General features: G+C 41.4%; 1 protein-coding gene across 1 annotated transcript; it reads right to left on the reverse strand.

The window, feature by feature from the left end:
* Positions 1 to 404: 404 nt before the first annotated feature.
* On the reverse strand, positions 405 to 24,519 carry PRDM14 (PR/SET domain 14). Its single transcript, XM_001378668.4, has 8 exons — positions 24,363 to 24,519; positions 19,573 to 20,436; positions 17,324 to 17,377; positions 17,016 to 17,173; positions 13,274 to 13,544; positions 10,068 to 10,270; positions 8,040 to 8,141; positions 405 to 5,596 (listed from the first exon to the last, which is right to left on the reverse strand). Exons 2-8 carry the CDS (start codon positions 20,354 to 20,356, stop codon positions 5,366 to 5,368), a joined length of 1,803 nt encoding a protein of 600 aa, XP_001378705.2. The 5' UTR covers positions 20,357 to 20,436; positions 24,363 to 24,519; the 3' UTR covers positions 405 to 5,365.
* Between the last annotated feature and the right edge of the window lie 1,349 nt (positions 24,520 to 25,868).

Below are 25,868 nucleotides of genomic sequence, written 5' to 3' on the forward strand. Positions count from 1 at the left end.
AAACAATATATACTTAATTTTAAAGACATTTAAGTTTTGTCATTTTGAAGTTAATGCCCAAGTCATATTTCACTGAATATGAAGTAACAATCTCATTTAAATATAGTATTTGAACTATTTCCTCGGATAACTAAATGTCTGGTTCTTAGATCACATGCAAAAAATGAATACCAACTAAAACTGAATCTACTCATAACTCTGCTGTTGGACTCTAAGTAAATCCCATCTTCCATTCCATTCTTTTTCTGAATTAAGGCTTTGTTTTCTGAAATGTTTTAGCTATAAGTACTGTTGCTAGAAATGTAGCACAAATAAAGTCCAAGTATTTTGTTTCAAAAATCATATGAAATATTAATGATTTATTGAAACTACAAACAACAACAGCTAAAAGATGTCCGTCTCTTCGGATACTCTCCTGACCAAAGTGTGTGACCATTGCTTCAATTACAGTTCCTAAGTTTTTGAAAGTTCAATGATCTTTACAATATTGCTATTACTGTATAAATGGTTTTCCTGGTTCTGGCTCATTTCACTTTGTATCACTTCATATAAGTCTTCCCAGGTTCTCCTCAAACAATCATCCCCTTTATCTTATAACACAATAGTATTCCATCACATTCATATACCATGACTTGTCCAGCCATTCCCCAGTAAATGAATACTTCCTCAGTTTCCAATTCTTTGTTGCCATTTAAAGAGTCGATACAATTTTGTCTGTATGGGTTATCTTCCTCTTTCTTTGATCTCTTTGGGATAGAGAGCAAGTAACAATATTACTAGTATTTGCAGGAGTTTATCAGGGTAGAACTGGAGCTGTCCCTCTCCCTAGCCTCCTGCTGACTAGTCTACCTCCTTTGATCTGAATGAGAGGCACAGTGGATAGAGAACTGGCCTCAGAACCAGAAAATCCTGACTTCAAGTCCCTCCTCTCACACATTCCGCTGTCTGACCCAAAGCAAGTCATTTGTAAGCTGCAGAGATGGAGCTGAACTACCCTGGCATGTGTTTCCTGCCCTGATGAAATCACAGATGCACTCAGCTCCCTCCCTGCCCTCTTTCTCCCTACATTTATCTATAAGGACACGTCAGACATTTATAACATAACTTCCAACACTCCGGGAACCTGCTGGAGCAGGCTGCGTGCTATGGCTATCATGCATTGTCCCATTCTCATGTGGATTCGGTGTCCTTTTTTAATTCCCCTGCAGTCCAGGTGATCCAGAATTCAAAGCCATACAATAATCTACTAGAAGAACCTTGACTTCAGGGATGGCCTTCTATATCAGAGAACAGTTTCAATCATTGAAAAAGGTCATGCAAGAAACACAGAAAGAAAACATTTGATTCTTCACTTGTTTATATGGGCATTGGATGTGGGGGTTTGGTTTTTAAAGGATGATTACAAAAATGACGAATATGGAAAAAGGTCATGCAGCCCCAATCAATCCTATTTGCTCAATTCTGGATCCACTTCATCATCCATCTGAAGACAATGCAGATCCATGTTTAAAAAAATGAAGATCTCTGGTCTATTTAGTAGTGAAGAGATCTGCCTTCTAATTGGATGCTTCCTAGTAGCTAACTTGATGATCTTTGCCAGACCCATTCATTTAATTTCTCAATTTCCCACTCTGTGCTAATGCAATAACTGAAAAAGAAACATAAAAGTGCTTTAGCATACTGAGGAAGGTTACATTCTACACTTATCGAATATAGTACCTGAAGTACCAAAATAAACTATGCATAAATTAATAAACATGTAATTGACATATTTTTGGTTGACACAATTTTATCAGGAATTCATGGTACTGAAACACCTGTCCCGGTAATGTAACTTCTGTCATTTAGAGGCTTTTTGAGTGGCCCAGAGCATGAGGTTTTCCAGATTTTAGTCACCTATTAGGAATTGCTCATCTATTAAAATGGTTGCCAAAGCATGCTATTTGGAATACCACATAAAATTCTGCAGACATTTTAGGTTAATAGCCGACAACAATTATATTATTTGCTGTTCCAAAACTAGCATTGAGTTTGTTATTTTAATACCAGAAAACTCCTTGGCTATATTCTGGGCCCAAGACTACCAACTGATTCTCTGCATAAATTATTCAGTCAGTGAAGAAAGAGACATCATTGCCTGATTACTCTGATATCTAGCCTCTGTTGGATTTAAAAGCAGTTTTTAAAACCAGAAATCCATAATAAAAATGTGTGGTGTATAGTTTACAAATAGGCACACAAACAATGTTGGTAATAAATTCAAATATTAACAAAACATCATAATCAACATGCCTTAATGAACTGCAAACCAAAAGGAGTCCTAAAACCACAGGGTACATCCTCATTAGGACAAATGATAGAGGCTGACTGAGGGAAGGGGGGAGGGGGAAAACAACAGGGAAGAGAGAAAAGGCATTATCTAAAGTAAAACCTGTCAATGCATTTCCACCTGCATTACAGATATTTCTCAAGAGGATTTGACAGCAATAAGGGATTTTCCTCTGGAATTAGCATCTATACAACACAGCAGGAATTGTCCCCAAGGACAAGGGGGCCAAATGTCTCTATCCTAGGAAAAAGGTGGAAAGAAGGGAATGCTCTCAGAGGGATCATCAGTAAGAAAATTTGTGGGAGGCGTGACCAGATTAATATACCTGAGGACAAAGAGAATTCAGAATTATTTGTTTTTCCATCAAGCTCTTCTTCTCTCAAACCTCTTTAAATTTCCATAGCAAATTATTTTTCTGGTTGTATGAAGGATACAAGAGTAGAATAAGGAAGATTATCTGTGGGGGAGAACACGGAAGGAAATTACACAGAAGGCAACTAATTATAAAGAAGACAACTAATCACAGAGACAACGGAGTGGCAAAGGAGAAAGGAGGAATAACAATCAATACAAAACTAAATGAAGGAAAACCCAAGACTAAGAGTCATAACTTAAATGTGAATGGATTCAACAATCCAATAAAACAAAAGGTAAAAGGTTTGAGAAAACCAAAGTCTACAATAATCTGCAGCTGCAATCAAGAAACAAATTAATCTAAAAAGTAGACACATACAGAATGAACACGAGACCAAATTTATTATAACAGAAAACTTGACTAGGTTGGGGGCTACACAAATAGAGGTGAAACATGTAAATGAAATCACGTTCCCCCCCCCCCACAAATATAAAAAGTCTACAGATTTTCTGAAGGGAGCCTTCTAATGTAGATAGTACCTTAATTTGCCTCAATATTTGCACCTGGTAGAGTGTCCTCCTAACTGTATAGGAAAGGCAAGAAGTACCAGTTGGAAAATGTGGTTTAAGTGTATTTATATGTGATGCCTATTGTCAGTGACCAGCTATTCATGCTTCTCTGAGAATTAAGGAAGGAAATTTTTTGTCATTGAATTTCCAAGCTGGAAAGTACCTCAGAGACCATCTAGTCCAATATGAGAATCCTCATTGTAACATCTCTGAAAATAAACGGTCATCCATCAGTGACAGGGAATTTGCTACTTGATGAAACAGCCCATTACACTTTTCAGAAAGTTCAATTAGGAAGATTTTCCTCACACTGATTTGAAATGTTCTTTGGGGTTTCCATGAATTGTTCTTTTGGAGTAAAAACTAAAGACCTTTCTTCATATATTTGAATGAAAGAGTACTGCCAATCCCAAAGTGATCTCTTCTTTAGGATAATTAAATATCAAAATTTTTCAACCAATTTTTTAATTGGCATGATTTTAAATCATTCCCCCACCCATACCATCCCTCTATCCCCTCTTCTTTATCTGAATGTGCTCTTTCCTGTCTTTTCCTAAAAGATGACCTAAGAAACTGTATGTACACAATTCTGCAGATACCATCCAACCAACTTAGAGAATAGTAGGAGAGATTATGTGTCCCTTGGCTTCTCCAAAGCATGAAAATGTTTGGAAGGTTAATGGTCTAGCCTAGCTCAATAGGGAAAGGCTCTGTCAGAATGCCAGCCTCCAAATAATGAATTCTTTCGAACCACAGAAACTGAGTTTAGGACAAGGGTTAGCACCTGTCAGTGGAGGGAGGAACCACACCAATCATGGATTCTCAAAACAGAAATAAACTGGCATTTGTTTTGCTCTTATGAAAAGCTTGGTAATCTTAAAGCACCATAGCAACACAGGCTATTCAATAAGTCCTTGTGGAATTCAGTCTTCTTTTAACCCATGTGTGTGTCCTTATTACATCTCCTCTTCTTCTGGAATCCCCAAGTCAAAATAATAACAATCCCTCCCAGCTTTGTGTCAGTGCATTTGAAATCTACCATCGCCTAAAACCCTCACCCAAGTCACAGGTAAAAATGTAGACAAAATTTAAAACACTCATTAGTGTTTTAAGCTACCCGATACCTTGCAGTTGTCCAGCATTCTTTATCTTTGAAGAAGTGTAGATCTGGTGGGGTATATGCAGTAAAGCATCCTTTTCCCAAGGTGGACCTCCCCATTTCAGTTTAATATGGTAAAGAGAGTTTGCTATGGCCCTCCAAGACTAAGTGACTCTTCTAGCATGTCCTTCCATTCTTTTTTGTTTCAAAGTGCTTTCTTTCAGCTATAAATGCTTTTCCCATAGTTCTGTGCCCTAGGATGAACCAGAAGCTCGGCAGAATAGGAGATACTCACTTATCTATTATTCATCACGAGTGAATTTGTTTTAAAAGCAGAACTGAGTAAGAAGCTTGAGTATCATCTTTTGGGCTTTCTTTATTCTGTCATCATTTTTCCCTCAAATGGTTGATGGATGTGTGCTAGACAGATAAATTTTCTTCATTCGGCTCTCTTTCTCCAAATAAATTAGGAATAATCTACTTGCACTTGTGAAAAACACCTAAGCACAACCACTAAATGAATTCTAATGAGCATGGGGCCTTAAGCTCACTTTGGAATGATAGATATCGATTACAGAACTAGTTATACTAGTTGTTAATTCCATATTCGATCCTAAGTGAATTTGCAAATTCTGAGTTTGAACAGACTTCCTTCTAAGTAGAACAGGAAAATAAGACAGCTGGGCAATTTCATTTTGGGGGTCCAAAAGCAAATATTTTAGAAAAGGCCTCCTTACTTTGCTGATTACAATATAAACATCTTCAAAAGATGATTTGACACCTCGAGTGCCTTTGTTAATGACAATATAAATAACTCTATGCCTCTGCTATGCAAGTACGGCATAGTAGGTCCATGCTAAAAACAAGCAGCCCCCCACCCCCTGGTACTCCCACCCTACTGCATTTCTAGACCTTTGACAACCCCAGATAAATCACTGAAGAAATTGTGGGAACCAGCACAGAAGGGAAACTGAGTTCATGGGCTAGAAGAAGCTGATGCCCCTCTCCAGGTTCTAGAGGACACCATGAAACTTCATGTGGCAGCGGAATTTCTCTTGCTCAGAGAAAATTTTTCCACAGATCCCACAGGAACAGCCTCCACCTTCCTTGTTGTGGGAGCGACGGACGTGGCTGTCGTGGGCAGCATGGGAGGCAAAAGCTTTGCCACAGTACTTGCACTTGAAGGGTTTCTCTCCAGAGTGCTGCCTGATGTGAGTTCGAAGAATGCTGGAGGCAGTGAAAGCCTAAGTGCCAGGGAAGAGAGGAAAATTGGACAAATTAAATTCTTGCTGAGAAAGGGTAGAGACTGGAGGACCACGGTTGGGTCTTAGTGATTTAAGTCCTTACCTTCCATCTTAATATTAATTTTAAAACATAAGAGAGGCAAAGGCTAAGCAATTACAATCTGAGTGACTTTCACAGGGTCACATAGCCGGCAAACCGCTGTGGTAAGATTTGAGCCCAAGTCTCCCCAACCCAAAGCCCAACAAGCTACTGACTAAGTCATGTTGCCTCTCTTGGAATAACAGCTAGCATTTCTATAGTGCTTCCAGGCTCAAAAAGAACTTTATTGTCATTTTATCACCAAGGAGAAATAAAAATAAAGCCCAAGGTTTTCAACTATTTTAAGACAAAAATAGTCATAGCTTGTATAATTAAAGGTGGTAATAGGGTTGGAGATCAAGATGAAAGAAAACCAAACCATCTGATTTAGGCACATTATTTATTCCCCAGGATTTTCCCTCTAGAAGCATTATGAGTATAGTGGAGTAGAGAGACAGCCTCAGAATGAGGACAATCTAGGTTCAAGTTAGGCATTTTAGCTATATCGTGAGGATGAAACCCTGAGCAAATCCCTAAACCTCTCTGTGGTCTCGGTAACTCTGATACCATAAATTGACACTAAAATGATGCAAAGTGGAGTGAACAGAACCAGGAGAACATTGTCTCTAGTTACAGCAATATTGTATGGTGATCGACCAAGAGACCAAAGGACTCATGACGAAAAATGCCCTCTGCCTCCAGAGAAGAACTGATGAACTCTGGATGCAAACTGAAGACTATTTTTTCATTTTCTTTTCTTTTCTTTTTTTTTTTGGGGGGGGGGGCGCAACATGACGGATATGGAAATATGCTTTAGGTTTTTCATGACTTTTGAATGTATTATAGATATCATCACTTGCTCCCTAGTGGGTTGGGGAAGGGGAATTTGGATCTCAAATTTTTTAAATGAATGTCTAAAAATAAATACTAACAAGGGCAGTGAGGTGGATTGGTGGGTGGATTGAGGGCCAGGTCTGGAGATGGGAGGTCCTGGGTTCAAATCTCAACTGTTGTTCTGCCTTGGAACCAATATACAGTAGTGATTCTAAAATGGAAGGCAAGGACTTTAAAAATAAATACTAACAAATAAACTAATGAAAGAATAAGTGAATTTTTGAAAAGGACTACTGGAATTGACCAGCATTTTTTTTTCTTGTGGGTACAATATGTGTCTTCTTTTACAACACAAATGACAAGTATGGCAATACAAATTGCATGATAGTGCAAGTATAACCTATATCAGACTATTTGCCATCAATGGGGGAAGGAGGGAAAATTTGGGTTGCAAAACATCAAAAGCTATTTCTACATCTAATGAGAAAAAAATACAATATAATATTACTGAAACAAAAAAGAAAATACTTTACAAACAGGAAGCCCTCTATTAAATTTTATTTTATACTATCAAAATTAGTCAATAAATAAATGTTCCCATTCCTTTTCCCCTTATAGGTCCTGGTAAATTCTGTTACTTTTTTTTTAAAACCATTTGTCTTAGAATCATTAGAGTATCAGTTCCGAGGCACAAGAGTAATAAGGGCTAGGCAACTGGGTCAAATGATTTGCTCAGGGTCATAGAGACAGGAACTGTCTGAAGTCACACTTGAACCCAGGATCTCCTCTCTAGGCCTGGCTCTCTAGCCACTGAGCTCCCCAGAACTCTATTACTCTTATACGGCTATCTCCCTGAATGTCCAAGATGAACACAACTTCTAAAAAGTAACTTAAATTCAGCCCTTGCCATGAGAGAGCTCAGTGTCTGCCAATACAATATTTTCTGTGATTTTCTAAATATCTTCCCAAATGAACAAAACTTCTAATTCATTGATGGGGAGCAGAGTTCAGGACTTTTATACTGCAACTTTCAAATTAGTCTTTCGGGGAACTCCCTCAGCCTCTTCACTCCCTAACCCTTACTTGGATGTTTGGATAGTAGCTATCTCCAGGACAGACAGTATGGCAAAGTGCATTGGACCCTGCAATTAGAGACAGGCAGACTTCAATTCAAATCCCTCTCTCTCCCCTTAAGACTATTTATGACTTTGCCTCAGTTTACTCATTTGTAAAATGAGGAGTTACATGTATAAGCCGGTGGAATTGTTTGTCCACTCTGGTATGGGGTAGGTAAGCAGGGAGGAAGACCACATGAATCATGTAACCTTGGGAAACATATGTGTAAATTTGTTACTGGAATAAAATAAAGATAAAATGTCAAATGAGGAGATTTTCGCAAGATGACTTCTAAGGTCTCTTCTAGCTCTAAAGCTACAAACCAAGGAACTCTAAGCTCCACAAGGGAAGTTTCTACATCACTCTAATTTGTCCACAAAGCAACCTTGCTCCCAGGAGGGAATCTCCACCTACCTTGTTACAGTAGACACACTTGTAAGGCCTTTCTCCGGAGTGGACCCTCATGTGCTTATTGAGGCTGGAGGACTGTGAGAAGCTCTTTCCACACATGGAGCACTGGGGGCAAAAGATTCACGATGAGGATGAGCCAAATACACATAGGCCATTAACACATCACCAGCCCCAAAGAAACACATTTCAAAATAAGGGACATGTGAGAGGGATGGCCTGTGAGCCCCAATTCAGTACTTGTCTCCAGAATTCTTGTAGATCAATCCATAACTACAAACCATCCACATTCTTAACCTTCCCCAGATTCTACACCCAATGATAGGATCAGTTGGATTTATGGGCCATGGCATAAATTCATTACAATTTTAGAAGGTCCTTCTAATTGACAGCAGATTAATGAATTGCACCTGCTGTCACTACCTGTGATTCATAAGGTTTTTCAAAGGAAAATAATGAATGTGATATTAGGCTGACATAGTACTTAGATCTGTAATCTCATTATTGGTGTCCTCCAATGAGGCAAATCAGAGCTTTCTTTGCCTGTCCACCTTGTAGGACACTTCAATGAACATACATTTATTTATTAAGCACCTACTGTGTGATAGGCACTGAGGATACAAAAAATAAATTAAATAATCATTAGTTCCATCTAACTCTGATCCAAAAGTTAGAGTGCTAAGATACATTTTAACACAAAACTCAACACTTTCAGATCTGAGCTCTTCCTTTTTTTCCTTTCTTCTCCTCCCTCCCTCCAGTATATTGTAACAAGTATCAGAAACCTGGGATCTAACCTTGGCAATGCCTCTACTTGCCATGGAATCTTGGGTATTTGTTATGTTTCAGGTACTCTGCTCAAAATAGGACATATTTCTCCCCTCATGGAGCATGCAACCTAATGGAGGTGGGTGGATTTCAGGCATATGCCCAAATAATTGCAATATAAGATAAGATTGTAAAAAAATGTAAACAAGAAATGGTATTGTTGTTGCAGATTTCTTGTGACCTTATTTGAGGTTTTCTTGGCAAAGACACTAGAGTGTTTGCCATTTCCTTCTCCAGCTCATTGTATGGATGAGAAAACTGAGGCAAACAGTGTTTAAGTGACTTGCCTAAGGTCACACAACTAGTAAGTGCCTGAAGCTGGATTTGAAGTCAAAAAGATATCTTCCTGTTCCTAAATCCAGTACTCTAACCACTGTACCAGGTGTTAGGAGAAATTGAAGATTTCATTTTCAGCTGGATAAAATGGAGAAGGCTTCTTGAAGGAGGTGGTAAGTTAAGTTCAATTCTCTAAAACTCAGTTTCCTTGTCTGTAAAATTAAAGAATCAAAACAGATTGATCTTCTAAAATCTCCTAATTTTGAGGTTTTAAAAGTGACTCAAGATTAAGATCTAATCCTTGTTACAGTAATTTAAACCTTTCTCTAGGTGAAGGACTTTCAAGAATTAATCTCATCAGAGATTTAAATCCTAAGGAAGGCTTACTAAAAGAGAAGGGCTCTAACCTCTTTGTGGGCAGAAATCTGCCATTCTTTGTAGCCCCAGCACTTAGGGTGGGGTAGAGTACTTGGTCAAAGCTTGATAAATGTTTGTTGATTGACTTTCTCTTTCCAACATCCTTCCCTACCTGAGAAGTAGAGTTCCCTGTTTCTCCTGCTCCCTAAACCCTGAATTACACCCTCCTTTTTCTGGAGAAGGGCATCAAATCAGTAAAGGGAAGAGGAGTTGTCTTAGTTCCAATTTAGCCACTAATTTGCAGTGTAAAACCTAGGCCAAATCATTTACTATGGCAGGTCCCAATTTTCCAAATCCATAAAAATGTGGGAAGGAAGATCAAAGAGCACCAAGACTTTAAGGAAGAAAGAATGATGTCAGGGGGCAAGGAAGGAGTGTAAAGAATGAACCATAGGAAGAAAGTAGCCTGAGGAGGAAGAAAGAAATATTAATGGAGAAGAGGGAAAAAGTTCCTTGGATCATCATGAGGTTAGAGAACCAAACCCCATTGCCAGCCACAAGTAGTCCTTTTACCTTGTGAGGTCTGTGCTTTTCATGGACGTGTAGGATGTGGATGCGAAGGCGGTCCCGCTTCTCAAAGGATCGACTGCAGAGGTTGCAGGGGAATTTCCGGTCTCCTTGGTCCACACAGCGAGTGTATTTGAGGTGTTTGTCTCTGTAATATTTGTAGGCGAATACTTTGCCACACCTTTCACACTTGTGACTTTCTCCTGATTCTGTTAAAAAACAAGATCACTGTGTGACTCCAGCAAGTCACTTAACTCCAATTGTCTGGTTCTGCCTAGGAACTGATACTTGGGATTGATCCTAAGATAGACCCTTAAGGGTTTAAAAACCAAAAAACAAGGACATCAGACACAAAGGGGAGTTATACACTTCCTCCTCTCTTATCTGTCCCAAGACTAAAGACATTTTAGTCCCAGTAGCAACCCTAAAGGGCACAATTCTCCCACTACTGGCCAGCAGATCCACAAGAAAAAGCTTCCTAAGCAAACATTGTTATTATATTCTTCCTTCAATTAGGCCCCTATAAGACATTCCTGGTATCATAGAAAGAACACTAGATTGTAATCCCTTCCCTGGAGGGGTATAGGGGAGAGGACAGCTCGACTACTTTCTAACTATCTGACCTTGGGCCTCGGTTTCCTAATTTATAAAATAGGAATAGAAATTGTAATATAAAAATATTATAATGTAACATAAATATAAATGAATATATAAACAATATGACCAAGACTATAAAGAATATAATTCTATAAATGAGAATATAGAAATGGAATATTCTAACATAAACAATAGAATGTAAAACATATATAAACAATATAATATATAAATATAGAATTCAATACAATAAATACATAAAAATTGACAATATTATCAAAATCGTTTACATAATTATATAAAATGGGAATAATAATTCTACTCATTACCTACCTCAGGCATTATGGTAAGAAACAAATGAGATAATTCTAACATTTTTATTTTAAAAAACTAGATATGTGATTTTGTTTCACATATGTAAAGAACACTACCAATTTCTGAGTTCCTACTCTGCAAACTTAAGTCACAGACATATGCATAGAGGTTAAGGGACTTGTCAAGAGAATCAAAGGAGGAACAGCTGGGTGGCTCAGGGGCTAGATAGCCAGGGGTTCTGAGACCAAAATGTCAGAGAACTATTGTACTATAGCAGAGGGCATATTTCAGCAGCAACCAGCACACCAGCCTTCCTTCCATTCCTAAAATCCTATGAAAAATGAGTGGTTCCTAACAATTCTGATCCTGGGGCTCTGGACACCAGAATTATTCCCTAAGGGAATCAAGGATCACCTGATCCCCAAACTACACAACTCCCACTCAGTCAACTCCAAGTATTTATAAAGCCAAACAATCCAAGGTCTCAAAGCAAGTGGTCGAAGACAATGGATCAAGAAAGAGGCCACCTAATAAGACCTAACAATATGTATTTATTTAATATATTTTGTATTTTATGCTTTATAAGTGCCAGCTTATAGATTGAATTGATGGCCAATTATAAGGTTCTCTCTACAAAAGAAGAATGTAAACTTCTTTTGTTTAATAGTTTTGCTGTTGAGTCGGACTCTTTAGTGAGGTTTTCTTGGCAAAAGATACTGGAGTAGGTCGGCATCTGGGTAGCTCAGTGGATTGAGAGCCAAGCCCAGAGATAAGAGGTCTGGGTTCAAATCTTGTCTCAGACACTTCCTAGCTGTGTGACCCTGGGCAAGTCACTTAACCCCCATTGCCTAGCTCTTTGTGCTTTGCTTTGGAACCATGTTTGTTCCAAGGCAGATGGTAAGGGGTTAAAAAAAAAAGATACTGGAAAATAGGTCGCCATTTCCTTCTTCCACTCATTTTATAGAAGAGGAAACTGAGGCAAATAAGGTTAAATGACTTGTTCAGGATCCCACAGCTAATAGTACCTGTATGAGACCAGATCTGAACTCAAGAAGACAAGTCACTGTATCCACTGCTTCACCTAGCACATATTAATCCATAGAAATTTCTAGCCAGTTTACAGAAAGTAAGAGAAAGACTCCTGAATGAATCTAAGATATTCGAGAATCCCAGAGGAAAGAAAGCCTTCTCCAGGGCTGCAGGGAAGGTCATTACTAGCCCGGGCATACTTAACAGGTGGCTAAGAAAACAAATGAGCTACTCAATAAATGACTAGAAAAGCTTGGTGTTCAGCCGTTTCCCCCCCATCCGAGTTGAGTCTAGCACTTTCAAAGAGGTGGCACTCTTCCCCGGGGCCCTGCTGGGAGACTTTAGCTCAGAGCTAGAATTTGCTAAGTTGAAGAACTAGCCTTCCTGCTCCCTGGGGCAATGGGAAGGGTAACCGGGCAGGGAGGGGTCAGCAATCTTTTCAGACCAAACTGCAAAATGACAATAAAAGTTAAACTCAACAAAGAAGGGGATGTAGATCACTCACAAGCAGGAGGGAAAATAGGAAAGGAAAACTAAGGAAGACAAGAGATTCTGTGATAGTACAAATTAAACTATGCACTCATTGAAAAACCACCAGATAGCCTAATTTGGAAATAATGTTTTGCGTGATTTCATGTGTATTACTGACCTATTGCTTGCCTTCTCAATGGCTGAGAATTTGGAACTCAGAATTTAAAAAAGAAAAGAATTTTAAAAATAAATAACAAATGTAATGCTTTCTGATTCATTTCTCTTAAGTTTTATATTATACCCTTTTCCCCCCGGCTGCAGCCTGTTCTTTTCCTCCCTTTCTAGGTGCCCCCCCACCCAAATACCCTATTTGCAAAGACAAGGAACCCTATCCACTCGCTCAGCCCAAGTCTATTTCAATGACATTAATTGCCCCTGGCCTTCATTCCCTTAAATAAAACCAGACACCCTGGTCTCGGGCCCCACAATCTTTACCCCAATGCATGCCTCCCCCGCTGGGGGACCCCAGGAGGGGAAAGCCTAGAAGGAGGAGGAGAGACTTTAACTAGCAATACACCTTCCTTGCCCCAGGATGTCTATGCTTATTTAAATGAAGGTTGGAAAAACTCTTGCATGCCTCTCCAGCTTTCCAGGGGCACCAGACTGCCAAAGGGGTTCGGGACACAAAGGGAGGTTAAAAGCTCCTAGGCTAGACTAAGGTCAATTGTATTGCCAAATCTTGGGCCACCATTGCCTTCCAAGGCAAATGCCATGCCTTGCAGGAGTGGGGGGAGGGTGCTTACCTTCGGGGGGCTCCAGTGGCTGCTTCCCTTTGTCCAGGACTTTCAAACTCACAGGGATACCCAGGAACTGTTGGTAGCAGTCTCCGTACCACACCAGCAGCTCCTGGTTGGGCAGGATTTCTTTGCAGCTCTCATAAAATATTTGGCCTTGACACTGGACCGCGGACAGGTTCTGTTCCTCCGGGAAACGGGCACAGTTGACTAAAGACATCCAATTCCCACTGGCTCCTTTTCCATCTATGAAGTGACTCAAATGACCATCTTCAAAGATCTAAACCAAAGGAGAAGGGCCAGGGGGAGCAGAGGAGACACAATGAGCGAGAACTTTGTGGGGAAAAGGAAAATCCCCAATGTTTGCCTGTATTGTTTCCAAATGAGGGATTTGGATTAAATGGCCCCAAAAAGTAGGATCTTGGGCTTCTAGTTCCCACTCTTTTTAGTACAATGGCATTTAAATAAAGAGTTTTCAGTTCAAAGCAAACCTTTACTAAGCACTTAATGTGTAGGGATAAGGCACTGTGCTAGGTGATGGATTCAGTCAACAAGCATTTAGTAAGACTACACAAGTCTGGGCAGCTCGATAGCACAATGGCTAGAGCACCACACCTAGAGAATAGGAAGTCCTGGGTTCAAATGTGACCTTAGACACTTCCTAGCAGTCACACTCAGGGTAAGTCACTGCCTGGACCTCACCACTCTTCTGCCTTAGAACCACTTCTTAGTATTTCTACTAAGAGAGAAGGTAAAGTTGAAACAAACAAACAAACAAAAAGATCTATACTAAGGGAAAGGCAAAAACAACCCTTGTCCTCTAGGCACTTAATATTCTAAAAACTCCTTCTTATTTAGCTGTGGTGATGACCCCCACACATGCCAGAATAAACAATTTATTTCTAGAAATACAATTTTTTACATTCATGAAAATACTGTATGGATCTTAATTTTACGGATGAGGAATCCAAGCCTCAGAAGGGGTTAGCAGTGGCAGAGACTAGATGCAATCTCAGGTCTGGAGACCCCCAATTTCAGTCATCCTTCAGTAGGCTACATTGCACTTTCCCCATATTAAACAGTTTTTTATGCATAAAGGATCCAAGTATGTTTGCTCTTTCCCACTTGGAAAGGACTAAAATGATATCCCTATGTCAGGGGCAATGTACAGCAAGTCCAACTGTAGTGGATCCAACGGTTCTGCCCAGGTCAGGTACAAATAGCCAGGGTTTGCATAGCTCACTTTTCTTTAGAGCTACTGTAATTCTGCTTTGCTCACCTAGCACAGCACCTTCGTGGATGCAGAATGGTCCTGTGCCAGCATCTCCCCTGTCTGACAATTGATACCAAAGTTCTTTAGAGAGACCTTTAGAGTGTCTTTATATTGCTTTTTCTAAGTAGATTCCAAGAGTCATCACTTCATTCTTTTATAAAAAGCTCCTTTATTAAAAAAAAAAAAAAGTACCTCCTCCTGCCATTAATTTGGGAAAATTTCTAACTTTCCTTCTCTGAGGCTTGGTTTCCTGGTCGATAAAATCAGCTGGGTTCTGAGGTCTATTTCAGCTCTAAATTTTTGATCCATCAGATTGTGAACTCGGTGAAGGCAGGGATTGCTTTTTAGCATCCTCAGTGCTTCATGTTGTGTGCTACCTAGCAGGTGCTTTAAATGTCCACTGATTGCTGCTTTTGAGTTTGACAGGATGTGCCAGAGTTAGCCCTGTGACCTCCACTCACATGGACTTTGAAAACCTAATGGTGCTTTTTTTTGGTTTGTTATTATAGCAGGAGTTGAGTAGAAAATTAATAAATTAGGTAGCAGGTTGGTTTTAAGAGTCTAGCTGTGTGACCCTGGGCAAGTAACTTAACTCCCTTTGCCTACCCCTTGTCCTGTTTTAAGTTGTTACTAAGACAGAACATAAGCATTAGGAAAAATAAAAATCCATTTGCAAAAGAAATTGCCAGTGAGAAAATTCCCTCTACCAATACAGGTCAGGACTTTCTCTATAACATCTTGTCTTTAAATGATCATTTTATTAATATTATGGGAATAGTACTTTTATTGTATTAATATTGAGCAATATTAATTAATAAAAATTAATTTTATTATATAATATATAATAAAATAATTACTAAAATAATAAAAGGGGAGGAAAAGAACATGATTTATGTAACTATGGAAAAATACTCTAAATCAATTAATTAAATAAATAAACTTTAAAAATCTTGTTGTCTTAATTAATTGGAAGGTTAAGTGATTTGTCCAGGATGACAAAGCAAGTCTATGTCAAGGCCTGAACCCAGGTCTTCCTGACTGCAACTTTCATCCACTAAACTGACATCTCTGTGGAGATAGGTACTTTGTGTTAAAAGGAATCTAAGGTATTAATGTAGTGGCACAAGCCTGTAATGTCAGTTACTGGGGAAAACCAAGGCTGGGAGTAGATCCCTCAAGCTCCAGGGTTATGAATTACAGGAAGACTAAATCAAACTGGCCATCTGCATTGAGCCAGGTTTAGTAGGTTGAGTCCCTAAGGGTCAGTGGATCAACAAAATGCCTAAAGAGGGGCAAACAGACTCAGTTCCAACCCAGAGTAGTCAAAATTTCCATGTTAATCAGCAACGGGATTAGGCCCATGAATCACCACTACTCTTTTAGCCTTGGCAAGATAGGGAGATACTGGGAGGGAAAAAAAGTGGAAGGAGGGCATAAAGGGATGATTCTTGAGACGTATCTACTAAGATCCTTTATGTACAGATAATAATAATATTGTATTTTATTATGCCTTTTCATATACTGTATTCATAAATCAACTTTCAAGAAGATTGTCTATAAAGTGGGGATACGTAAAAAAATAAAAATTCTTATGTATGCTAGAAATCAACTATACTTTGTAATAATATAATACAACATGACATAATGTAATAACCACACACATAGCTACATTGGGATTTTTTAGTGATTTGAGATTGCTTAAATTCTCCAAACCCACTTGCTTCTCTCTCTATAAAACAAGCACAATATTGGACTTAAAGTCAGAAGAACCTGAATTCAAATGTGACCTTAGATACTTACTGGCTGTTTGACTCCTGGGCAAGTCACTTAATCTCTGTCTCCTTCAGTTTCATCTTTTGAAAACTGAATAGAGCACCTACCTCCCAGGGTTGTTTTCAAGGATAAAATGAGATATTGTTTATAAAGTGCTTTATTAACCTTAAAGTATAGTTAATACTAGCTATTATCACCATTAATTTTTGGACTAGTTGATCTCTACATCACTCACTCTCCTCCTTTGCATACTTTATGGCAGATTTTTTTTTATACCAGTCACATGTAATAACAAATTTCCATATACATTTTCCAAAGTTATATAATCGAAGAATTGTCTCCCTGGAACTGACAAGCAATTTGAGCTGGGTTATAGAGTATTATCACTTTGCACACTTTCAAAATGATATAAATGTGACTCATTCCTATCTGCTAGTTTACTCTTAGCTAACAGGGTTTTCCATTTGCACTTAGGGGAATTAAGTATAGGTCTTTTCTAGAACAAAGTTTTATAAAAGGGATAGTCCAGACAGCAGATTATTATGTATGTGCATATGGAAATCTCCCCAGAAAGCTCTCCTACTGGGTCTCTAGAAGATTCCCTCCTTGAATTTTCCCCCTGCAGCCCCCCTAGCCCAAGGCTTCTCCTCCCTCTACCAATCCCCTTCCCCTCAGTGGCACAGTCAAAGGAGGTGATTGATTTACCTCCCACATCAGGGAATTGTCTCCGTAGGTCTTGATCTCACTGGCGTTGACCACTTTACCCAGAAAGGGCCCAAACCTAATCCCCTTAGGAACCAGGCTGCTGCAGAATACACCGAACTGAGGGATGTCACCACACATGGTCTTCAGTATGCACAGACCTGCAGAAAAAACCCAAGATGGGGAGGAAAAGTTGAAAGGAGGAGGGAAATTGTAACTGATGGCTGAAGAGAATGGGGAGAGGGAGGGGTCGGTCGGAAGTGCCCCTAGTTTCAGGGAAAGTTGGTCCGTAACTACAGAGTTCTACTTACCTTCAGGTAACTTCAGGGAGTCTTTATCCAGAGATTGAATCACTGATTCTGCCCCTGGAAAACATGCACATGCTTTCATAAAAGATCTGAGGAGAGTTAGGTTAAGAGGAAGGAGACTAGGCTCTGAGCCTATCACTTCAAGATAGGGCTAGTTTTCTGTGGGGCAATATGGGAAAACCAATGGAACTCTTGTCTCAGAATAATTTTTTTTAACTGCAAAGCACACATAGGATTACAAAGTAAGCCAATTAAATTGAAATAATGTTGTAAAAATATTTTAGAAACAAGTTCATGGATCCCTAGGTTACGAGTCTCTACATTAGGTAAATCTGCCACCCAAGCATTCTTCTAAGACACAGAAACACTTCTATTTTTCAAATCTTGCACCCTGGAGGTCTTAGATAGGGTCAAATCAGCTCCTTCAATGAGAAATTCTTATCTTGTGGTCTATCTGCCTATGCCTGACCTTTAAAAAAATTTAAACTGTAAATAGGTATTAGAGGCAGATAGTAAGGGGGGGGGGGGGGGGAAACGGGACACAAAAGAAGGTTTTAAATTATAATGATTCCCTTCAGCAAGTAGGCTAAGAGATGACTAAGAGGCTATATGCTAAGGTCTGGAGATAACAAAGAAAAGCAAAAGACAGTCCCCGAACTTAGGGAACTCATGGGAAAAGAGGCAAAAAAATTATGTACACATTATATACAAGATGATTTGGAACTAATCATTTAAAATGAAGGGCATTAGAATTAAGAGACGGCAGAAACCGACCTCCGTATATGACGGAGGTTTTAGCTTAGACTAGAAGGAAGCTATGGAAGCCAAGAGGCAGCGGATCAGGGGGAAGACCTTTCTAGATATGTGTGACAGTAAGTGAAAAGTCGAAGATGAGTGTCTTGGAGGAACAGCAAGAAAGCCAGTGTCCCTGGACAGAAGAATACATGGAGTTGGAGGTGGGGAGTTAAGGTGTAAGAAGATTGGAAATGTGTATGTGGAAGGGACATCAGCTTATGAATGTCTCTGAATGACAAATAAGATTTTATATTTGATCCCGGAGGTGATACGGAATCAGTGAGGGCTCTATATAGGAAGTAGATAGCTTAGACAACCAGAGTGGAGGGAAACTTGCGATGGGAGCCTGTGAGTGTAGAATAGAACGTGTGTGCACCCAGATGTGGTTGAGGTGCTTGTTGACTGGTTTTGCTGACGCCTTCCTCAGCCCGCCTTTTAAAAAATCGTTATAAAAGAGGAAGTCACAATGGATGGGGGGAGGGGCAGGTAATATTTAGAAATAAAAATATTGTTAAAAACAAGCTATCAATAAAAACATTGTTAAAGAAAACTTATGGACGCCTTTTGTTTTTACAAGTTGTTTTTGTACATATTATTTTCCCCTTTCCCCTTTCCAATGGGCCCTCTCTTGTAAAAAGAAAAACAGTTCAAAGAAAATCAAGGCAGAGAGTCCCTTTTTAGGCCATCTTTCGCACTTGGTGCTTCCCTATCTCCCTACCCAGAAGCTCGAATGCACAGACGCGGGTCAGACTATCACACCCACCCCGTTCCTCTCAATAAAACTGGTTGCTCTCTATTACCTGCAGGGTCAAATTCAAACTTCTTTTTGGCATTTAAACAATTTTGCGCTTTCCAAGCGTATTCCACTCGACTCTTCTCCACATATCCTACAATTCTGCGACATTGGCCTTCTTTAGCAGTTCCTCGAAGTGTGCATAGCTATATTCCCAACTCCTCCTTTTCACCTGCAGTTCTAGTTATCCCTCATTCCTAGAAAGTTCTCCTTCCCGTTCAAATCCCACTTAGTGCAGAAAGTTTTTTTCCCGTTGTCTCCCGCATACAATACACACACCATAGCTAAGTGCTTACCCACAGAGGTTACATGCCATTTACACAGTTTTTATAGTTATTAGTGGGTTATTGACGCTAGGGCTGCGGGTTTGCCTTTGGTGTGTATATAGTGGCTCAAAGCAGATTAAGCGCTTTAATAAATGCTGGTTGTGACAGACAGACCAACAACTCTAAGCCTATATTACCTAGATCGCTCATTGCAATTATTGCCTCTTATCCACCCACCCACCCACTTCCACTTCTAGGTCTCTTAAAACAAGTTCAAGAGATAAAAATTGCCCAGATCCTCCTAGACCCCTCCGTTCCTACTATGCCTCTAGCTTTCACCGATCCCTCCTGTCCAGTCTAACCCAACCCACAAATTCGCTTAGTCTCTCCTACCTTACCTGAACTGTCTGGAGGTACCCGGAGCCCGGAGATAGCGCAGTGCAGTCTAGCCGGCAGCTGCTGGGAGCGGATAGCCCCGTACAAGACTAGGCGCAAGTCGTCCTCGGTGAAGTCGTACTGCCGGGGGTTCTCCAGCTCTGTTCTCTGAGAGCTGGGGCCGGAATCTATATAGCGCTTCTTTCGAGGGGAGTAGGAAAAGAACCGGCTGGGCGCAGGGCCACTAAACCACTGCGGAGAGATCTTGGGTGACAAGAGCTTGGTTGGCCAGGGGACCGAGGTCTCGGCCAGAGGAAGGATGAGGCTGAGGCCGTGGCCACTGTCCGAACAATCTTTGTTGCTGTTGCCGTTGCTGCCGCTGCCGCAGCCGCTGCCAGAGCCAACGATGCTGCTGTCCACGGGAAGCAACCCCTCCTTGGGGAAAGGACGGTTGTCCTCTGGGGACACATTGCCAAAGAAGGGCAAAGAGCCTGGGGGCAAGTTATAGAAAGGTTCTCTAGGCAGGGCCGGACCGTTGTTCAGAAAAGTGGGCATCCCGTTGAAACCGAAGTGAGGCAGCGTAGTAGAGTTTAGCAATGGCCTCCCCAAAGACTTGAGAGGATGAAAAAAACCCGGGGAACTACCCGGGGGAGAGCTGCCCGGGGAAGAACTGGCCAAGTTATCCCCATACTGGCCGTGGGGCAGGAGAGGAGGGTAGTAGCCAGCCACGTGGGCAGCGTTGCACCAGAGGCTCTCCTCAGTGTACACCTCCTGAGGCCCCAGCTCACTAGTTAAAGATAGGGCCATTCCCAGGGCAAAGGTACAGGGTTAAGAGATGGGAAGGGCTGAGTCGGCAAGTCCTAGGGGACAAGAGATTCCTGGGCAATCTGTGGGAGGATGAGAGGAAAGCCAGTCATTGGGTGGTGCAGTAGGGAGCATCCCCTTCCCAAATTAGGGAAGTAAATCTCCATAGAGCGTAGTGTAGCACAAGAGACACACCCAGAATCTTAATATCTCTTTTCCCACCTGAGCCAGCCCAGAGACCACTGGATCTAGTTTACAACCCGATTAAGAAAAACAAAGCAGCCGAATTCAGAGTCTTTTCTGATTGGGGCTCTCCTGCGGACCTCCCACCCTAACGCAGACCCCCCCCCCAACAGGTCAATATCAGATTCCCTCCCCCTTCTCAGCTCTTCTCGCCTCTTTGCACTCCTCTGTACCCCTTACAAAGGTCAGTTCTCTGGCCAAACCTGAGAGCTGGGGTCGGGGGAGGCTTTAAACTCTGGGGCTAACGGGACACTGGGCACCTGAGACCCTGAGGTCAGCAGCTGGCTCAAGCCGGATGAATCTAGAACAAAGGAAGAATCCGGGGCGAAGAGAAAAGGGAAGTCAAGAGGCGGGCCGGCTATAATTGAGAGGAAAATATCCAGATTCTGCAAAGTGAGTGTAGATCTAGTGTAGATCTTTGTAGATCCTAGAGGTAATTCCCAAGTTTCAGTTCCACTGACACCTGTTAAGTGTCTACTGCAGAATTCCAGGTCCCACTGACTTACTAAAGAAAGCTGGCCTATGGTACAGTGGGGGAGAAGTAGAGTTAACTGGGTAAAAAAGAAAAGAGCTTGGAATGCCCCCAACCCAATAATTTTTCGTGCACCTCTGGAAATTATTCGAAGAGCTTAGACCTTTCCTAGGACCCGATGAGATAACATTTGAAAAGGGCTTAGCACAGTGCCAGGGACATGGTAGGCTCTTAGTAAAATGTCTATACCCTCCCCTTCCTTTATATCCAGGTAGAGCCACATTCTAAAAGTGCACCGAGATCTCCCTCACACTAGGGGGGAGGTAGCATAGAGATCTCCCTCACACTAGGGGAGAGGTAGCATAGGGTCGACAAAGTATTAGGATTCCCACTGAGCGATGGCTGTGGAAAAGGGTGGGGAGTGGGAGGGGAAGGATGGGACTATCCAGACTGAATGAGCCAGCAGGGCCAAAGGAGCAGAGGAAGCAGCTATTGACCTCTCCAGTACACCAATCTGCCCACTTCTTTGCCTTCCAACTCTACACAATCCCCAATCAACTTGCTCTAAAAAGGATGCTTTTTTAATGAACACCAAGCAAGTTAAGGAAGGCTGAGGTATGAAGACCTTTTCAATGCAGTGGATCTGATCTAATGGGCAGGATCAATGAACCCAATAAAGGAAACCAAGCAGGGTCGTGACTCTAGAGTTAAAGAACATGAGGTCAGGGGAAGAGGTCGGCAGCAATGAGGGCATCTGTTTCCTCCCTCCTGCTCTCTTTCCCAACTTCTCCACCAAAGGCTCAAAGATTAGGTCTTTTCAGGCTACCAACTATCACACAAGTCCTGAACCTAAAATATGCTACTTCTCGAAGGATTAAGTTTGCAGCAAAGAACAAATCTCCCAGAGTGGGGGTGGGGAAGCATTGAAAACCTACACAAAATCAGCAAATACTGCTACAAGATATTTATTGCAAACATCTGATATGTGCAAGACACCACAGGCAATTGATAAATTTTGCAGTGTACATACACATAACACATACAATTGCACAAGCTACTTTTTATTTTTCCAAAGATGATCATCTTTCTCTTCCTCTAGGGTAAGGCCCTTTGAGAAAGCAAGAAAAGTAAAAGCATTGTTAAAAAGATAGAGGCCAGCAAATTGTGTCCTTCCCACTTAAAAAAACAAAAAAGTTTCAATCTGCACAGAGTCCATCACCTTCTCTGAATTGGGGGAAGGGAACCTGTTTCTTCCCCAGTTGCATGGACCACAACTCCTAGTGTTAAACCTAGCCTTCTAAACAGGAGCATACTCATATGCCACAAGTCTGCAAAATAGAATCTTTGGTACAGATAAATACTCTCATATCCTTCCTGTCCCCGCCCTTCACTGGGAAGGGCATACTGGGGTCCAAGGCCTGACCTGGACTAACCCTCTTCTGCTATTAACTGTTTCAGTCCGGAGGCATCAATTCGAGATGTTCTCTAGATGGTTCCAGAGGGCCAGGGGGCCTCTTGTGGAGTGTTATATCTGTCTGGAGAAAACGTTTTTGCAGAGCTACTGTTGTTGCCAGACACCAGTTATTTGCTATCTTTGGTAGGTTCGGGTAGAAGGACAAACCAAAGCAGATGGTATGGAAAATGCCTGGCAGAGTTGGGAGTGGGCAATGAAAGGGAGAGAGGGAAAGAGATGAGGGAGTAGTGAGTGGGGAATTGGACTGTGATCCACGCAAGTCCAGAGCCCCATCTCTTCCCCACCCCCAGTAGTAGCTATAGGCCAGAGCTCTACTCATGCTCTGGGCCACTAGGGAACAGCTCACTTAACACATTATTGCTACCAACTACCTGCAGACCTGAGAAGAGGATGATCTGCCCTGGGGCCTCATTCATGGCTTCGGAGAGCTGGGCTTTACCATGCTAAGAAAGCTAAAACCAATGGTATGCACTTTCAGGGTATCTCATAAGATACCACTAAATAGACTAAGTAGGTCAAATTGGAAGTTCAGTTACCTCGAGGAAAGACTAGATCATGCTTACAGAACATACCATGCCCTAAATAGGTTCAATGGAAATCTACATTAACCCAATGGATGATTTGAGGAAAATATAATTCTCTTCCCCCTACCCCTTGCCTCTTCTCTTCCTCTCATCCCTTTTCTCTCCTTTTCTTTCCTCTCTCTCATTCCTAACTAAAATTTTTTTGTAGAAAATTCATTCACTCCGTCCTCTTGAGCTTATCAACCCCAACAGCTTGTGGTCTGTGCTGGAAAACGAAATCACACAGCCCAAGCTGGCTCTCAGGAATCGCTGTTCAGCACCAGCGATACCGGGGAAACCTCAGCCATTAGGAGAAATATGAACAAATTCTTTTATTTTTCCTAAGAAGGTGATGTCTTTTAATGGGTAGAGAGATTTTTTTTTTTAATCCGGATTATTGGCCCCTCCCCTCCTCCTCCCCGGGCCATCCAGGTAGTTTTCGTTTAGGACCAGCTAGTTTCTTTCCTTTTCCTCCAGCTGGGAGACTCCAGCTGAGAACCCCGGCTTTGGGGAAGTTTGCACCAGCATAAAGCTAAAACATAAAACAAAAACCCCAAACCCACCAACCCACAAATCCTCAGCATCCAACGAGACCGGACGTCTCTAGCAATCTGTGGTGTCTATTTCTTCAGCAGAGTCCCTTTCTGAAGCCGAGCTCCCCGCCCCTAAAAAGCAAGTGAGGATTTCCCAACCGTCGCCAGGGAGCCAGAAGCTAGATGTGACCATCCTGAATGCCGAGGCAGGCGGCAGAAAGTCCAGCGAAGGAAAACAGATAGAAAAGAAAGGAAGAGGAGGAAAAAGAGAAGAAAAGAGATTAGAAGGAAAGGAGAGGAGAAGAGACGGGAGAAAAGAAAAAATTGGAGGAAATAGAGGGAGTGATAGGAGAAGGGGGAAAAGGGTGATAAGAGAAAGGAAGGAAAGTTAGAAGGGAAAGGAAGGGAATAAGGGGGGCAGGGGAGCACAGGTTACCAAGAAGCCAAAGTCTGGCTTATTTTTATTTATTTTCTCTCTATAATCGATTAGCAGAGATGGATGGGCATATTCTCTGTTTTAATTCAGAAAATGCAGCATGGGTGTAAGAATGGGGGCCGGGTCTGGGAAGTAAATTCCTTAGAAAAGAAGAAACGAATAAGAATAGCTTATGTTTATGTAGAGCTTAACTCAATTAATCCTCACTCCTACCGGGTGAAGAAAAGGTACTATTATTCCGATTTCGCAAGCTAGAAAACTATGGCTATGAGCAGTTAAGTGACTTACCCAGGGATGCCTAGTTAATAAAAGTGTCTGAGGTGGAATTCGAATACAGATCTTCCGGATTTCTTGGGCTAGGCTTTATCCTCCAGACCCGCGGGAAGTAGAAAACCGTTTACTACTCTCCAGCTCGAGGCTCCTTGAACCAACCCTCCACTGGGTTGCTTTTGTAAAGAGTGCCCTCTTTACCAGGCCTAGCACAGCTGCGACCAGGAGGGGGAGAACTCGTGGGGGAGGGGCGGGGAGGGACAGGGAATGCCCTGTCTCCAGTTGGCCAGCCCTGTCTCCAGTTGGCCAGCCAAAGGGCTTCGGGGCTGTCCAGAACATCCCATCCTGGGGTTTATCATGTCATGCAATCTAATCTTAGAGCTGTGGTTGGAAGGGACCTTGCAATGCCATCTAGTCCGACCCATACTCAAAGCAGGAAAACCCTTCCGACCAGAAGTTCTTAACCTTTTCAGTGTCATCCACTCCTTGAGTAATCTGGTGAAGCCTAAGAACCCACCTCCCAGAATAAGAGAATTTTATGTGTTTTACATGCAAAAAAAAAATTAAAATACATGGGATTACAAAGAAAACTAATAATATTGAAATATAGTTATCAAACTATTCCAAAGTTAAGAGCCCTGCAAGTCTATGCCACCCCTGTTAAATGTGATTGATTGTTCCTAAGGAGAATTCATTACTTCCTGAAGCTGTTGCTTACATTTTTTTTTAAATAACTTTAATGCAAAAAAGTCTCTCCTTCTAACGAATTGGAATCTGCCTCCTTGGGATTCTCACTCACAGGTCCTCCGGGACAAATCAAACTAGCTGTGCTTTCCCGTAATTGCCTTCAAATACTTTAAAAGAGCGATTTTGTCTTTCCTCAAAATTGTTTCTTCTCATTGTTAAAGCTCTCCAGTTCTTTCAACGGCTCCACTTAACGCTAGTTTCATACTCTTCATCTTTCTTCTCTAAACCTTTTCCGAATTGGTCCCAGCTTTTCGATGCCCTTTTTGAAAGTAGGAGCGTAGGAGCGGGAAGGTAAAAGGAGAGAGAGAGAACGCGAATCGTGTAACCATGGAATAATACTTTTTAAAAAATAAAGAGAAAAAAAGAGTGAGACCTGCAGGACTGAACCCGAACCTCCAGAGATGCCGGGATTGGGCAGAGGGTCTCCGAAGACACAGAGGATGTGACAGTCAAAAGCTGTATTATCATTCAGCACCCACTTAAATACCTCTAAGAACTCAGGGTTAGGGAATAATTCAGCTCTGGACTCTCCAGGACCTCCTAGGGGTAGGTAAAGGAGGTGGAGAAGAGAGCTCCATCCTGGGGCTCAGAGATCCTATCTCTTTGATCCATATCAAATCCTCAGCAGGATTTTCAGAGACTCTCACAACTCTGAACAAGGTAGTGTATGCTCCTGCCTTAGATTGTTGGGTTGTTGTTATTTTTTAACCACTTTTAGATGTATCTGCGGAGCTGAGAAGAGGAAGCTGATCTGACCTTCCTTTACATACAACTCAA

This window comes from Monodelphis domestica, chromosome 3 (genome assembly GCF_027887165.1).
Source record: "Monodelphis domestica isolate mMonDom1 chromosome 3, mMonDom1.pri, whole genome shotgun sequence".
In the NCBI taxonomy this organism is placed as follows: domain Eukaryota; kingdom Metazoa; phylum Chordata; class Mammalia; order Didelphimorphia; family Didelphidae; genus Monodelphis; species Monodelphis domestica.